Source organism: Drosophila sulfurigaster, chromosome 2L (assembly GCF_023558435.1).
Source record: "Drosophila sulfurigaster albostrigata strain 15112-1811.04 chromosome 2L, ASM2355843v2, whole genome shotgun sequence".
Lineage (NCBI taxonomy): Eukaryota > Metazoa > Arthropoda > Insecta > Diptera > Drosophilidae > Drosophila > Drosophila sulfurigaster.
In genome coordinates, this window is record NC_084881.1 from 18,368,239 (window position 1) to 18,382,916 (window position 14,678).

At 42.5% G+C, this 14,678-nt stretch overlaps 4 protein-coding genes across 4 annotated transcripts; 2 read left to right on the forward strand and 2 right to left on the reverse strand.

Annotated features, from left to right (window-relative positions):
• The first annotated feature begins 785 nt into the window (after positions 1-785).
• Positions 786-9,383, forward strand: LOC133850095 (uncharacterized). Its single transcript, XM_062286077.1, has 5 exons — positions 786-1,064; positions 4,449-6,497; positions 6,556-6,848; positions 6,907-7,538; positions 7,604-9,383. The coding sequence occupies exons 2-5, from the start codon at positions 4,521-4,523 to the stop codon at positions 8,383-8,385; spliced, it is 3,684 nt and encodes a 1,227-aa protein (XP_062142061.1). The 5' UTR covers positions 786-1,064; positions 4,449-4,520; the 3' UTR covers positions 8,386-9,383.
• On the reverse strand, positions 8,881-10,194 carry LOC133850105 (radial spoke head 1 homolog). Its single transcript, XM_062286089.1, has 2 exons — positions 9,990-10,194; positions 8,881-9,928 (listed from the first exon to the last, which is right to left on the reverse strand). The coding sequence occupies exons 1-2, from the start codon at positions 10,062-10,064 to the stop codon at positions 8,963-8,965; spliced, it is 1,041 nt and encodes a 346-aa protein (XP_062142073.1). The 5' UTR covers positions 10,065-10,194; the 3' UTR covers positions 8,881-8,962.
• LOC133850103 (UDP-N-acetylglucosamine--dolichyl-phosphate N-acetylglucosaminephosphotransferase) lies at positions 10,080-14,637 on the reverse strand. The gene is made up of 5 exons (XM_062286086.1): positions 14,290-14,637; positions 14,092-14,233; positions 13,810-14,023; positions 13,508-13,742; positions 10,080-10,698 (listed from the first exon to the last, which is right to left on the reverse strand). The coding sequence occupies exons 1-5, from the start codon at positions 14,433-14,435 to the stop codon at positions 10,203-10,205; spliced, it is 1,233 nt and encodes a 410-aa protein (XP_062142070.1). The 5' UTR covers positions 14,436-14,637; the 3' UTR covers positions 10,080-10,202.
• Positions 10,940-13,176, forward strand: LOC133850101 (beta-1,4-mannosyl-glycoprotein 4-beta-N-acetylglucosaminyltransferase). Its single transcript, XM_062286084.1, has one exon. The coding sequence runs from the start codon at positions 11,237-11,239 to the stop codon at positions 12,701-12,703; it is 1,467 nt and encodes a 488-aa protein (XP_062142068.1). The 5' UTR covers positions 10,940-11,236; the 3' UTR covers positions 12,704-13,176.
• Positions 14,638-14,678: the final 41 nt, after the last annotated feature.

Below are 14,678 nucleotides of genomic sequence, written 5' to 3' on the forward strand. Positions count from 1 at the left end.
TGGAGCCCAACAGCCGGCTGGTGCTCGGTGCTCGTCAATTTGCTCGTTGCTCGGTGCGTCTGTGCTTTGGTCCGCGGCTGGTTTCAGTGATAAGTGATAAGAGCATACAGCTGCCAGACAACAGTCTAGGAGCAAAAGTAAAAAACAAAACAAAATAAATACAAAAAAAAAAATGAAAGAGCTGATGAAATCCCAAACATGTTGCGTGGATCTGTTGATAGGGACAAAGACCAACAACCAAGTCGCCTGGTGTCCGCAAGTGCCTGATTCGATAACCTTTTTAATTCTTTAAAATAGCGATGCGTTGTCTGTCGCGCGGCGGTTTTCAAGTGCGGATTTGTGCTTTTTTATTGCCAAAATCTTGACCCAGATCAGGCAAAATGACCTCGAGTAATTATATATATTTGCGCGCGCCTGGCGAATTAATCAGACAATCAATTGATAGACCACCCAACTCGAATTTTATATAATGCTATTTTTCTAAACTTTGCAATCAAATCCATTCGCTGATTAATTATTTATATATGATTTATTGTATTCTAATTCCAAATTATATAGTTTATGTCCAAAAAGCAAACCCTAACTGCCAAAAAAATAAGAACATTCTGCAGTTCAAAAATTTAAAAATTTCGATACAAACCGAACAATTGACTCTTTATTTCACTGCTCGATAATAATCGAAGCGGCTCGATAATCTATCGTTGGCTAAACAGTACTCTTTGAGCTTAACAGCGCGAAGACTGCCAACATAACATTGTGATAGTAATAGTGTAGCAGCTGTATATACGTTTGCATATTTCTCGTGTGCAAATAGTTTAGAAATTGTAAACGTGAAAAATAAAATTCAATTTTATTACTGCGATCTGATATTTAATTATTAATTGATTAGTTCAAGTGGCTTGCATGTGGCAGGAGCATGTAACAGGAATACAAATCATATAACATGAATATGTTAAGTTAACATGCACATTACATATTAAATCCTCTTTGCGCAAAAGTACAAATCGATGCGTCGTCGGAAATTTAGTGGCACTTAAATTCGGTTAAAAATGTTATAAACAACGGTGAGTGACTTGATTATTTTACTTTATTTCGCCATAGAAGGTCACGCATCATGTGGCACATAAGTGTTTTATGTGTGCAAACACATAATCAAATGTATTTCTTCGATTTGTATTGAGCGTGTGTGGTTGTGTGTGTGCTGCAAAAAACGGCTGCTTTATACCACAAAGGGTGAAATAAACACAAAACGAAGTACATAATGCTCAATAGGCAAACTTCTTCAGCTGTTGAAATTTTATGATGTTATGCAGATGGCAGCCTCCCGCATTCAATATGTTAGTTAAGCGAATGTGACACTTGAAAGCCACTCGACGAGATCAAGGTGAAGACGCAGACGCTTGAAGCGCATTTCTAATTTTTATTTCCCTACGAATAATTATCTTGTATATTATTTTCACCTGAGTGTGTGTGCTTGTGTGCGTGTATCTTCGTGTCTCTGCAAACATATGCATGAATATGTTTGTATGTATGTTTTTGTGTACGCTCGCCTTTGCTCATTAGCGGCATTTTGGACGTCATTCAGCCAGAAACAAACACAGCAACACACGCACGCACACGGATATGTTTGGTGCGTATGTGTTAAAGTCCGATTGTAATTATATATTCATGTACGTAATAAGCACATATGTAAGTATGTTATGTACATAGTCTGTTATTCTATGAACTGGAGCTCGGCTTGGGGAGCGAATAAGATTGCAAGTGTAATTATTGTTATGTAACGTTGTTTTTCTTATGTGTAAATCAGACACAGCTCAAATAGATTAAGAGCATCAACGCCCCTTACCTCCTCTTATTCATCTTGTTAAGAGTGCATCATATGATAATCATATATCTCTATTTAAGAGCTGCTTTCAAATGGAATTCATTTTATCTTCAGTTTATGTTCTGCGTGTCTTAATTTAATTATTGTTCTTTTTGTGTCTTTTTTACTTTATTTTTGTTGGTCTGTCACTTTTTTGCATTTGTTGCGACTTTCTTCTGATTCTTTATCTGCTTTAACCTATTTGTTTTGATTTTTCTGCACTTTTTTTTGTTGTTGAGCTTTCTTTTGTGTTGACATGTATTTAGAATATATAATTATTTGATCGCCTTTTAGATACTTTTTTATTGTGGTGGTATTGAAAGCCACAAAATACATACAAATGCGATATCTCAACAATTGATTAATGGGCACTCATTATTAATTACAATTGATTCCATCTTGAGTGCTGTATTGTCATGAGCTTATATTATTATGTTTATTATTACATATTGCTATACAGCTATGTATGTATGTAGCCTGCACATATCAATATCAATTAATTTTTTTGCATTAAAATTGTTTCCTTAGAGAGAGAATTTCAATGAAAGTCTAAAAAGTTCGTTGAATTTTGTTTATGCAAATTAGTCGCTCAGTTTAAAATGTATCTTAATGAAGTTTGGTGTAGGTATGCATGATTGTAGAATGTATTTCCTGTGTTTAAACTGGTTTTTTTATTTACTTCAGCATAGGAAAAATCAGTGAAAATATCGAAAATACCTTATTGCTAGGAAAATATATTAGATTTGTATTTAGTGCAATTACACAGTTTCTAATAATATCATTTATTTATCTTTTATTGTTTAAATAATATAAAAAATTGAAATTAAAATTTTATTTTACAAGATAAAAGTAAGAATTATAATATAAAAATAATTTACTTCTTAATTGAGAAAGTTAATAACTCTGTAATTTACAAAGATTATAACACATCGCTCAATAAGTCCCCGGCCTGACATAAAGGGGGCAGTAGTAAGCAAACATCGATATTTTTTATGGATAGTGTCAATTATCATAAGCTCTGTGTAAAAATTTTACAACTCTGCGACCACGTGCTTTTAAGTTACAATTTTTAAAGTGAAACCACCTTTGAGTTTTTCTACAATATGGAAAAAAGGGAATTTCGTGTCCTCATTAAACACTGTATTTTGATGGGAAAGAATACGGTAGAAGCCGAAATTTGGCTTGATAGGCATTACCCGGATTCTTCTCTAGGAAAATCAACCATTTAGGATTGGTATAATGAATTTAAACGTGGTCGTGTGGTCACCGAAGACGCTGAGCCTAGCGGACGCCCAAAACAGCAGTTAGGCCAGAAAATTTCGCAAAAATATAAAAATGGTATTGGCCGATCGCAAATTAAAATTAAAGGAGATAGCTGATGCCTCAAAGATATTAGAAGGCTGTTTGTTTACGATTTTGCATAAACATTTGGATACGAAAAAACTCTACTCAAAGTGGCTGCCGCGATTGCTAGCACCGGACCAATAGCAACAAAGTATCGATGCTTTCGAGGCGTGTTTAAGCATGTTGAAGCGCAAAAGAACCGATTTTTTTCGCCGTTACGTAACCATGGACGAAACATGGATACACTACTATACTCCAGAATCCAGTCGTCAATCTTTTGAGTGGGTGGTAGCCGGTGAAAGCCGTCCGAAGCGTCCCAAAACACAAATATCGTCGGGTAAGGTTATGGCGTCCATATTTTGGGATGCATATGGGATTTTGATTATAGACTACCTGGAGAAAGGTAAAACAATCAACAACGAATATTATATAAAGCTGTCAGATCGACTGGACCAAGCGATTTAGAAAAAACGTCCACATATGGCAAAGAAGAAACCGCGGTTTCATCAGGATAATGCACCGTGTGACAAGTCTATGTCAAGAATGCTGAAATTAAGCGAATTGAGGTTCGAACTAGTGCTACACCCAATTTACTCTCCAGATTTGGCCCCCAGCGACTACTGGCTTTTTGCAGATCTCAAAAAGCACATCCAAGGCGAGAGATATCGATCAAATGAGGAGGTGATTGCCGATACTGAGGGCTATTTTGAGGGTAAAAGTTCATCCTTCTACAAAAATGTCATCGAAAGGTTGAAGAAGCGCTGGACTGACTGTATAGCCTTAGATGGAAACTAAATTGATGAATAAAAGTAAATTTTTAGAAAAAAATGTGTTTTTCCCTCTCAGGCCGGGAACTTATTGAGTGGTGTGTTAATAATGCAAGAGAAAAGCAGACTATTACTAAAGAGTATTCATTATTCGTTTTGTTGAATTTCGTTTTTGACGTTATAATATACGTGTTGTTTGCCTCCTTGATACTATTTTCCATATTATTCAATTGGAAGGAGCTTTTCTATTATTATACAACCTGCAATGTGGACAAAACGAGACGAATGTGCATGTTATTTATTTGATTCGGACAAATACTATTGATTTTACTAGTAATACAAAAGTTTTTTGGGGCCTGTCCATCTTGAAAGAGTCCAAAAGTTTTCCCCAAAAAAAAAGTAACGAAACTTTTTTGTCCACTCAAAGCGCAACTCTAATCGATAATGGTTTTGTCACTTGCCTCTTTTTTCAGGTATACTATGCGAGCATACGATGAGACACATCATATTATGCCATATAAGTTATTGAGATTGCATACGGAAAAATGGAAGCAATATCCAAGATCTCCTTGATATTTGCTGCATTGCTAATTTATAGTGTTGCAGTCGAAGGTGGTTGCATTTCCGCCTACAGCGAGCGGACAACAACATTTCAACCACAACAGAACAAAGGATCACCAACAACATCAACAACAACGACGACACGCACATGGCAGGAGCACGAATTCTCGCTGTTGGGCTACAAATTCCATTTGCCATTCGTGGGTCATGCAGTGGACCTGGATGTGGATGATAGTGACAGTGGGCTGGACGATAGCTGGTTGCTGGATAAAACCGGAACACAACAGCAGTACACCAGCCATGAGCAGGATGTGGACCATGAGCTGGATGACATTGGCCAAATCGATGCAGCTAGCAATGTGCTAAAGTTGCGCTGTCAAAATGTCAGCATTGCTGCCATAAATGCTGAATTGTTGCGCCAGCGTGACATCAACTATGAGCATCTCTCGCTGCTCCACGTTGAAGACACGTCCAGCAGCAAGAGTTTCCTTCAGCTGCAGCAATACGAGAGCATGCGTCAGTTCAAGTGGATCGATAGTCATCTGCAGGATGCGACACTGCAGCGTCTCTTTGCCCAGCAGACACAACGTTTCGAGTCTGTGGAGACGCTCGACTTTAGCGAGAATGAAGTGAGCTGCACACTGTGGGCTCAGCCACAGGCGATGCGTCGCCTTAAAGTGCTGCGGCTCAGTGGCAATCGTCTGGCCAACAAATGCGTTCTGGCCGAGCTGCAGTACATGAATCATCTGCTTGAACTGCACATGGATCGCAATGCACTCCAAGCATTGCCCGCCCACTTTCTGCATCAGCTGAGCGAGCTGCGGCTGCTTAATCTCAGCCACAATGCACTGAGCGAGTTGCCGCGCAATATCTTTGAAGGCGCCTTGAAGCTGGAGTGGCTGCATTTGTCGCACAATCGACTGAGCATCTTGCCCTTTCAGTTGTTCCAAACGGCACGCGATCTGCGTTTGCTCGACCTGAGCAACAATCGTCTGCTCTCGTTTCCCGACAACTTTTTCGCACCAAACAGTCAGCTGCGCAATCTGCAGCTGCAGCGCAATCAACTGCAATCGATTGGCAAGCATAGTTTGTACAATCTGCGAGAGTTGCGGCATTTGGATTTGTCACAGAATGAACTGGGCAGCATTGATCGGAAGGCGTTCGAGTCGCTGGAAAATCTGCTAGTGCTCAATGTGTCCAGCAACAAGCTAACGCTGCTGTCCTCTATCATCTTCCAGCCACTGCATATGCTGCGTCAATTGGATCTCAGTCGCAATCACTTCAAGCAACTGCCCAGCGGTCTGTTTCAGACCCAGCGTAAACTGATCTTGCTGCGCATCGATGGGACGCCGCTGGAGCAGCTGCCCAACTGGATATCACGCAACGAGGAGCATGTGGATCCGCAGATCCTGCAGCGATTACGCTATCTATCCATGCAGGGGAACACAAAGCTCACCGAGCTGCCACCCACAATGTTTGCGAACGCACGCAATTTGCGTGAACTGGTGCTGGCCGACAACAGTCTCCTCAAGCTGCCAGCGCAGATTGGCAGCCTGTCGCGCCTGCAGCGACTCAATGTGCGTGGCAATCGCCTGGCCACGCTGCCCGAGAGTCTCAAGGAGCTGCATCAGCTGCACTATTTAAATATACTGGGCAATGAGTATCAATGCGATTGCTCCATGTATTGGCTATCGGGCTGGTTGAACAATTCGAGCACCTCATTGCATCGCCAGCCGCCAGCGAACAGTGTGAGCTTGGACTCGTCTGAGAACATAGATAATCAGATCGATGCGCTCAAGTGTCAGTATGGTTATCCGGGGGATGCTTTGCGTGTGCTTAGTAATCTCAACTGCAGCGTGCCCGTTGTGGTGCAATCCTCCGAGCCCAAAATGCATCGACTACATGCCACGGCCAAACTAGAGTGCATGGTCTATGGCAGTCCCACGCCGGACATTATCTGGGTGAGTCTACAGTTGAATTTGCTTTTGGGGAAATTGTATTAATCTTTGTTGTTTACAGGTGACGCCAAGGCACAAGATATTGCGGCATCATGCTGACCCAGACAAGAGGCCCATCATCATCAACAGCGACAAGGAGCATCAGCCCAGCAAGTTTGAGCTGTTTGCTCTCACGGATGAAACAAATCCGCAGGCACTGAATATAAACATAAGCAGGCAAAAGAGCATTGTGGGACAACGCGTGGTGCTCATCGAGAATGGTTCACTGCTGGTGCACAATATCTCACGAGGCGACAGCGGACTCTACACCTGCTACGCCTTCAATGTGATGGGCAATGCCTCGGCGGGCATCAGGTAAGCTGCGTTTATAAATACACAAAACGTTAATTAATAAACTTTTGTTTTGTGGCAGGCTTTACATCGATCCCATTGTGTTTTATCGCGTCAAGATCGAGAGTCTGCTGGCGGGCACAGCGCTAGCCACAGCTTTTCTGCTGCTCACGCTGATGGTGCAAGGATTGCGCAGCTGCTTAACCAAACTGGGCGTCTGTGAGCGTCTCTCATGCTGTGCGAATCGCAACAAGAAGTCTCCACGTTCGCGACAGATTTACGCTATGCTCGACAGTATCGAAAGCTACAAGAGCCAACAGCTGGAGCGTCTGCGCGAGAATTATGCACAGCAAGTGCATCGCATAAGGGAGAATTGTGCGCAGCAGGTTGAGTGGATACAGAGCAGCTACACCACACAGGCCAAGCACATTAAGGAGTTCCGTGACATGGGCTCGAATCATTTGACGGCACTCAAGGATCAATACTACGATCAGGTGAAGAAGGTGCGCGATTATTCCACCGGCCAATTGAGCTGGGTGCGCGAAAACTATGTCTTCCAGCGTAACAAGATCAGGAAGTTCAGTGCCCATCAGGTGCTGCGTCTTCGCGAGGGTTACAAGTATCAGCAACAGTCGCTCAATAAGGTTCTGGAGAATCTACCCAGCTTCTACTTTGAGAACTGTCGCGGTCGTTGCGAGGAGGACATTGTTGAGGGTAAACTACTGTGAAATATATACATAAAATATTAAATTACAAATTTATTTACTGTTCCTAAATAGATATAGACTGCTACTTCAAGGGCCAAATGGAGAAGGAGCTGCACATACAGAAGATCAAGTCGTGTCTGATGGCCGCCAACAATTCGGCCAGCAAAGCTTCCGTCTACTACACGCCACCAGATGACGATGCACTGCACAGTTCGCATTTGCACCTGCAAACCACACCCATTCACATCAACTACATTGATGAGAATCTGGATCATCAAAAGTTCGAGCTGAACGACTTTAAAATGGATCCGCAATTGCTGCTTTTCAACACATCGAGATTATACGTAAACCCCGAGGGGGCCAGTAGCAGTCAGCAGGCAGCTGCAGCTATGGCGGCCGCATCATTGTTAGCTTGCAGCATTGAGGATAACAATCAAAGTGTGCAACAGCTGATGGCTGCACAAGACGCCAGCGGCAACAGCCACCACCCCCTGGAGATGAATGAACTGAAGGACTCGAACGATGTGAAAAATTCGAAATCGTGTCCTGCTATTTATAAGGTATCCAAGCAGCGAGATGGCAGCACGCTGCATGAGTTTCTCACCACGGATGGCGGTGATATGATGCGTCTCAATCCCGTGGATGAATCGTCGCTGACGAGCAAGGAACTGCAGCTGCCCAAGGAGAAGCTAAACATCATAGTGGATGATTGCGGCAAAGCCTCGCTGCAACAGTTGGAGCCGGAGACGGATTCATCATTTGACTCCAGCAGTGATAATGCCACGCTGTCTAGTACTGAATCCAACTCCAACTATCAGCCGGCCAATGCTACAATCTCTGCAAGAAAAACTTAGATTTTTTTTTTAATAATTAAAAGTAAAAACAATTCATTTTGCAAGGAAAGAGAAAAATCATTACGAAGAGAAATGACGCTAAACTACAATAAATTGATCCAAGTTAATGTTAATTGTAAAATGAAAAGGCATCAAAACAATAATTACGTTTAGAATTAATTAGTGAAACTTAATGAATTCAAATGCTGAATATCAAATGGAAAAAGTGCATCAACAAAAAAAAAAGAATGAAAAAAAGTCATACGATTTAAATAGTAGAAAAAAAAAACAAGAAATTGAAATTGAAAAAGGTATCATTAACTATGTCAATAATACTTGAAAAGCCCCTATTTGTGATTTCATCTATAACGTGAAGCGATTTATTTATAGAGACCGCATCAAATCTACATATACATATAGTCAGGCATATTTTAAAAAGGACAAACAAATTTTATTCAAATTCTAAAAACGCAAATAAAGCAACAAAAAAAAGTAATTGTATAATTCAAAAGAAAGTGTGGTTAAATGCCAAAACAAGTATTGTGCGCTCATTTATTTAAGTCTCTATATGACCAATTGTTAGCTATAATTAGTGTATTCAGACATTCGGACACTCGGGCTGCTTAAGAACTTCAATAGCACACGGGCTTCCATCGATTTTGCATGGTTCCGACTCGGTCTCCACCTCACTTAACTCGTAATCGCATTCGCATGGGAAGCATTCCATCTCGCCCTCGAGCTCGTCCTCTCCTTCCTCGCCCTCGCCATAGAAACTCACCTGTTCGTGGCTAACAACACTTGGCTCTGTGGTTATCGAGCAGACAGATAGTTCAGAGTCGGAGATGGGTATTGGCACTGGCTCCTGTGGCAGAAGCGAATAATCGTAGACAGCAATCTCCTGTGCAATCCATATAGTTGGTTTCATTTCAACCACTTCACCACCTTCACCCTCGAGCTCAAGATTCGTCTCTTCCTCACCCTCGCCCTCCTCAGACGGCTGCGTGGCACGGAAATTGTAATCGCCTGGCAAAAAGAAACCCAACAGCATATAACGATTGTCAAAGCTGAACACAGCCGGTCCAGTGGGATACAACACATCCCAGATGCCATGCAGTATGGTGCACTTGTCATCGTTGCCAATATACAACTCAAATGGGCCCAATCGCACATTGGAGTTCCAGGTGGACTTCAAGCGCACAGATATGCAACAGTTGTCCTTCTCGGTTTTGAAACTATAGATGCCCACGCCATGACGTTGTCCCTTATACCAGTCCCCCGAATAGGTGTCTCCACTGGCATAGTTGTAGCGCCCTTTGCCATGCTTCAGATGCTTGCGCCAGTTGCCTTCGTAAACGGAGCCATCCGGATAAATAAAGATGCCGCGACCACAGCGCACACCACAGCGATACTGTCCATAGTAGCGAGCACCGCTCTTGAAGACATACAGTCCAATGCCATGGCGACGACCCTTACGATAGTTGCCATCGTACTGATCTCCATTGGGGAGAATGGCCCAGCCACGTCCATGACGCTGGCCATCGGCATTGCGGCCACCGATGTACTTCTGCAGACGGATGGAAGAACATGAGAGTGCAAGATTTAATATGCTTTAAGGCTGCACCTACACCAATCTTAGGACCCTCGTCCTCCTCGTCGGGAAACGACAGCTCAGACTCATCGGATAGATCGGAAATGCTCATAATGTATGTTCTATATATAATTTACTTTCGTCGTTTATTTTTGGAGAGAATATAATTTCGTACTTAAATTACTTTTCAGGGGGAACCGTGTGATATATTGAGTTCAACAATCGAAAGCCAATTCAAGGCTTGCTTTGATTACGTTTCCGTTGCATAGAAATAATTCGCCAACGGATAGCGTATGAAAAGCGCCAGCAATGTTGACAACACCTGGAATCCCATCAGCATTTGTGTCGCCACACGCTCGTGCACTGGCCCAAAGATCACGAGCACAAAGTTGATCAGTGTCAAGTTGTTTGTCACAATCCGGCCATCTGCGTGTTCCTGCCAGCTGACCAGCCGTAAAGTGCGCAGCACTTTAACCATGAGACGTCCGAGACTATTCAGCTCATCCAGTCGGAATTCCGTAGTGCTTATGTGTAGCAAATCCGATTTCTGATCATATTTCGGTAGCCGATGCCTTGGACAGGGCACAAAGTGAAAGAGTTGCGGCGTTGAGTACAGAAAGTTTAAGATCTGCGGCAGAAAGAAGAGCAACAGCGTCTTGCTAAAGTGACCCAAGATGCCCACGACAGCAAAGGTCATACCGGCAAAATAGCAATATGTGTCGCCCACAAACACCTGCGACGGGTATCTGTAAGTAAAAAATACAATTTGAATTTCAAAAAGTTCGTTCAATTAAATTATGGGCACATTGCGCTTTTGGGAAGGCCATACTTTAAAAAACAAGTTGGCCCGTTTGGTTAATATGTTCGGCACAGTTGAAAGAGTGGTGCAATTACAAGATAACTTGTTCATAACAGTTTAATTTGTGATTAACTAAAATAAATATATAAATAGTAAAAAATACATTTAAGTCAACGTGTTTGCAGAAAGAATAGTAAATTGTATATCGCTGCTAAGTTCAAATGGCTGACAAAGCGCAATGCCCATCGGGAGGACAACAACAGATGGCACTCAACAGCTGTGCATTATCGAGAGGACAATCGACAGCTGTGCGGGTTATCGAGAGGACAACGGCCTATGGCAATCGACAGCTGTGTGCATGTAGTGGGCGCAGCAGCAATGTGTAAAATGTGGGTGTGTTAGCCTGCGAAAAACGCAGAAACTGAAAAGACTAGTAAATTAAAAATACAAGTAAAATGTACTTTGTGTAGTCAATTAAACGTACAATGGCTCGGAGCATGGGATTAAACCACACAGCGGCTAGTGGGAACAGCCGTCGAGCTATAACCAAAAAACTAGTGCTCTGGTCAGTGCTGATAGTGCAAGTGGGCTTCATTGGCTGCATTTGGCTGCTCCAAATGAATCGCAGCCAGCTGCTGCAGCAGCAGAATGGCAGTGCAGCAGACCCTCAGGAGTCGGGACGTGTGCATTTCGTGCGGAATGCAAGGAATCCAAAGAAACAGGGACAGCAGGTGCAGCAGCATTGCGTGCAGCGCGATAACATTAATCAATATCAAGAGGATTTTTATCAAATGAAAAGCGATAACCGTTTGAATCGAAGCGCGGACTATGCACTGCCCGCTTACATTGAACTGGAGCTAGCGCCAGCCTTGTGGTGTTATAAAGAAGGCACGGTGAATGAAACAACAACGAGGGATCGAGATTATTTGATGGCACAGCCGCAATGCAACTGCGAAAGTGGCTGGCATGGACGTGACTGCGGCCAGCCGGAGATAATTTGGCGAGCTTTAATGACGCACAGTCGGGCAAGTAAACGTGGTGGCCACGAAGCACCACTTAAGCTGCACGAGGCCAGTCCAACGTCAATAAAGCGATTGTATTATATGCTGAGCTTGGGCGACTGGGAGCATATCAACATGGAGCTGCTGCAGCTGCAGCTGCGCACACTCATCGAGGTAGTGGACTTCTTTCTCATCTACTACTACGAACGGGACAGCAGCAAGGACCAACTAAAGCAGCGTCGCCTACAGCGACAACTGAACTCTCTGCTCAGCTCCAATTATGTGCTGTACCAATGCAGCAAAGCAACTGGTCAGCAAAACTGCAGCGGGGCAGCGGCATTTGCCCATTTTCGGCAGCAATTGTGGTCACTTTGCAGCGTGCAGCTGCAGGCGACGGATCTGCTGCTCGTTGGTAACCGCGAGTCAATCTTTGCACCCACTGCACTTAAGTTCCTCAAGTACTATGCCACCGATGTGTTGCCATTGCGCTTTAGACTTAAGCACAACGTCTACGGCTTCTATTGGCAGCATGGACAACGCGCACGCCTTAGTGGCGTCATCAGTTCCTTGGTGCATCTCCATGCTGCACAGCTGGATCCGCAGCATCTGGAAAAACATGCGATCTACACGCTGGGCGATCTCAATCATTACGGCGGCTGGAGCTGTCAGCTGTGCATGTCGCCGGAGCAAATTGTGAACTGGCTGCAGCAGAGTGGCATAAAAGTGCAATTGCCCAATAAAACGAGAAGCGCTCGCATCGATGCCAACTATGTGCAGCAATTGATGGGTGCTGGTATTCTCTTGGAGGATGGTAGCACCCAGTTGCTGCGACTGAGGCCGCAGAGCGAGAAATACTTTGCACCCGATGTGGCGCAACAGCACAGCAATCAATTTGGACAATTGTTGTACAATCTCTATGATGTGAACGATGTGCAGGAGGATGACGACTAGCAGACTAGTAGTATAGACTAAGGGGACTAATATTAAGACTCGACTCTAAGTAATAAGCCTCTAATTGTTCCCCACTTTTGATTGAATTTGTATTCGAAATTTAATGTATCAATTTACTACATTTATTATTATTATTGAAAACTTACTAAAGAACTAAAGTTTGTTGTAATTTCAATAAAAATAATAAATATAGTAACTCAGCATATAGACAGACAGGGCGACAGGACAGAGCAAGGGAAGACAGCGACGCCATCTGTGATAATAAACTAAACTAAACTAGATATTGAATCAGTCAAGGAATTTGTTATCGTACATTTAGTTTAGTTCAATTCGAATTCTAAAACATGTTGTATGTGCATTCTTATCAAAACTTCAATTCATTATGAACGTATTATTAAATATTTAAATATATCAAATCTGTAAGATCTCAACGATGTGCAGCAGGATAAAGACTAAAATGGAGGACTAGTATTGTAAGACTCGATTAAATATTAAGCCTTTACGCTCTCTCCCACTAAAACTGCATCGGTTTTTGATTGAAATTGAATTCAAAATTTAGTAAACTCAGTATGCAGACAGGCGGACAGACAGGGCGACAGAATAGATGGATTAGAAGGACGATAGTGACGCCATCTGTGATAATAAACTAAACTAAACTAGATATGAATTTGCAAGGAATCATTCAAGGAATTTGTTATCGTACATTTAGTTTAGTTCAATTTGAAAGCATTCTTGTCAAACTTTAATTCATTTGTGAAAATATTATTAAATATTAAACAAAATATATGAACAACAACCACTCACCTATTGAATTTCCACAAGGCCAGTGAGGTGGCCAAAAATGGCAGCATAAAATGTATGGAGAACTGATGCGATTCCACTTGGTGACCCAGGGATAGCTCGATGAAATTGAAGAGCAAAACGGAGCCGGCAATGATGAGCGATTGACCAACTTCTAGGCCATTGATTCCAGCGAGAATATTGATGGCATTGGTGCAGAACACAGCCAAGCTGCCCATAAACACATAATAAAATATTCCTGAAAATTAGAATTAAAATGTAATTGATGAATTATGCTATAATTGATGATTTAAAATTTCGCTTACCAATATTAACGGATGTGCCAAACAGAGCACGAGCAAAGTTGGGCATCATGACGGTAGTGGAATTGTAGTTGACATAGTAGACCATCAAAAGCGGTAACGTTGCTATCGTGGGCAGGAGGAGCTTGTGACGCCAGCGTAGATCAAGCACATCGTCGGCAAAGCCAAGAAATATCATGCAGCATATCGACAACAAGGCGGCAATGAGTTCCACGAACTGAAAACAAAACACATAAATTGATTAGACATGCTACATATCTTTAGATGAGTCATCAGTTAACCAACCTTATCGTGGGGAAACGTTAATGGTTTGCCGCCTGTAACTGCATCCGTGGCGGCATTTTCATCGAATGAAAACGGTATTGGGATGAAGAGAAACATGGAGATAAGAAAGACGCAGCCTATAATTACGCCATATGACTCGGGTCTGCAAAAATCAAGATGTAGACAGTTTCTAGACAATATTAAGAACTGTATACTAACACTTGTGGCTTGTCCTTTTTGCAGAGATCGCGACCAAACAAATTGGCCTTGATGAACATGTCACGCAAGCGGGGAATCATGCGCACCGTCATCAGGTATGCGCCCGCCGAGATTGCCGCATTTACGGCAATCGCTATCGTGGACATCTTTTTGGTAAGTGACTCCTCAATGTAGTTACACTAATTAAATTAATGTCGCTATTCGTTGCGTATTCAAAATACTGCAACTTGGGCGAATCGTTCTAGTTGTTACCAAAGTGTACAGAGGTTATATAGTTATCTATCACGCGAGCATAATGCCGTAGAAGAAAATTGCGGCGAGGAAAAGTACACGCCAATTATACGGGTAAAGACAATAACAAACACAGCTGATTAAGAAGCTCCCAATTA

Bases quoted from the DNA above. Each gene is read 5' to 3' on its own strand.
- LOC133850103 (XM_062286086.1), bottom strand. From the start codon at position 14,435: ATGTCCACGATAGCGATTGCCGTAAATGCGGCAATCTCGGCGGGCGCA. The intron at 14,234-14,289 runs GTTAGTATACAG...TGATTTTTGCAG, and splicing joins AAAAAGGACAAGCCACAAGT to ACCCGAGTCATATGGCGTAA. The intron at 14,024-14,091 runs GTTGGTTAACTG...TTTTGTTTTCAG, and splicing joins TAACGTTTCCCCACGATAAG to TTCGTGGAACTCATTGCCGC.
- LOC133850105 (XM_062286089.1), bottom strand. From the start codon at position 10,064: ATGAGCATTTCCGATCTATCCGATGAGTCTGAGCTGTCGTTTCCCGAC. The intron at 9,929-9,989 runs GTAGGTGCAGCC...ATCCGTCTGCAG, and splicing joins ACGAGGGTCCTAAGATTGGT to AAGTACATCGGTGGCCGCAA.
- LOC133850101 (XM_062286084.1), top strand. From the start codon at position 11,237: ATGGCTCGGAGCATGGGATTAAACCACACAGCGGCTAGTGGGAACAGC.
- LOC133850095 (XM_062286077.1), top strand. From the start codon at position 4,521: ATGGAAGCAATATCCAAGATCTCCTTGATATTTGCTGCATTGCTAATT. The intron at 6,498-6,555 runs GTGAGTCTACAG...TGTTGTTTACAG, and splicing joins CCACGCCGGACATTATCTGG to GTGACGCCAAGGCACAAGAT. The intron at 7,539-7,603 runs GTAAACTACTGT...GTTCCTAAATAG, and splicing joins CGAGGAGGACATTGTTGAGG to ATATAGACTGCTACTTCAAG.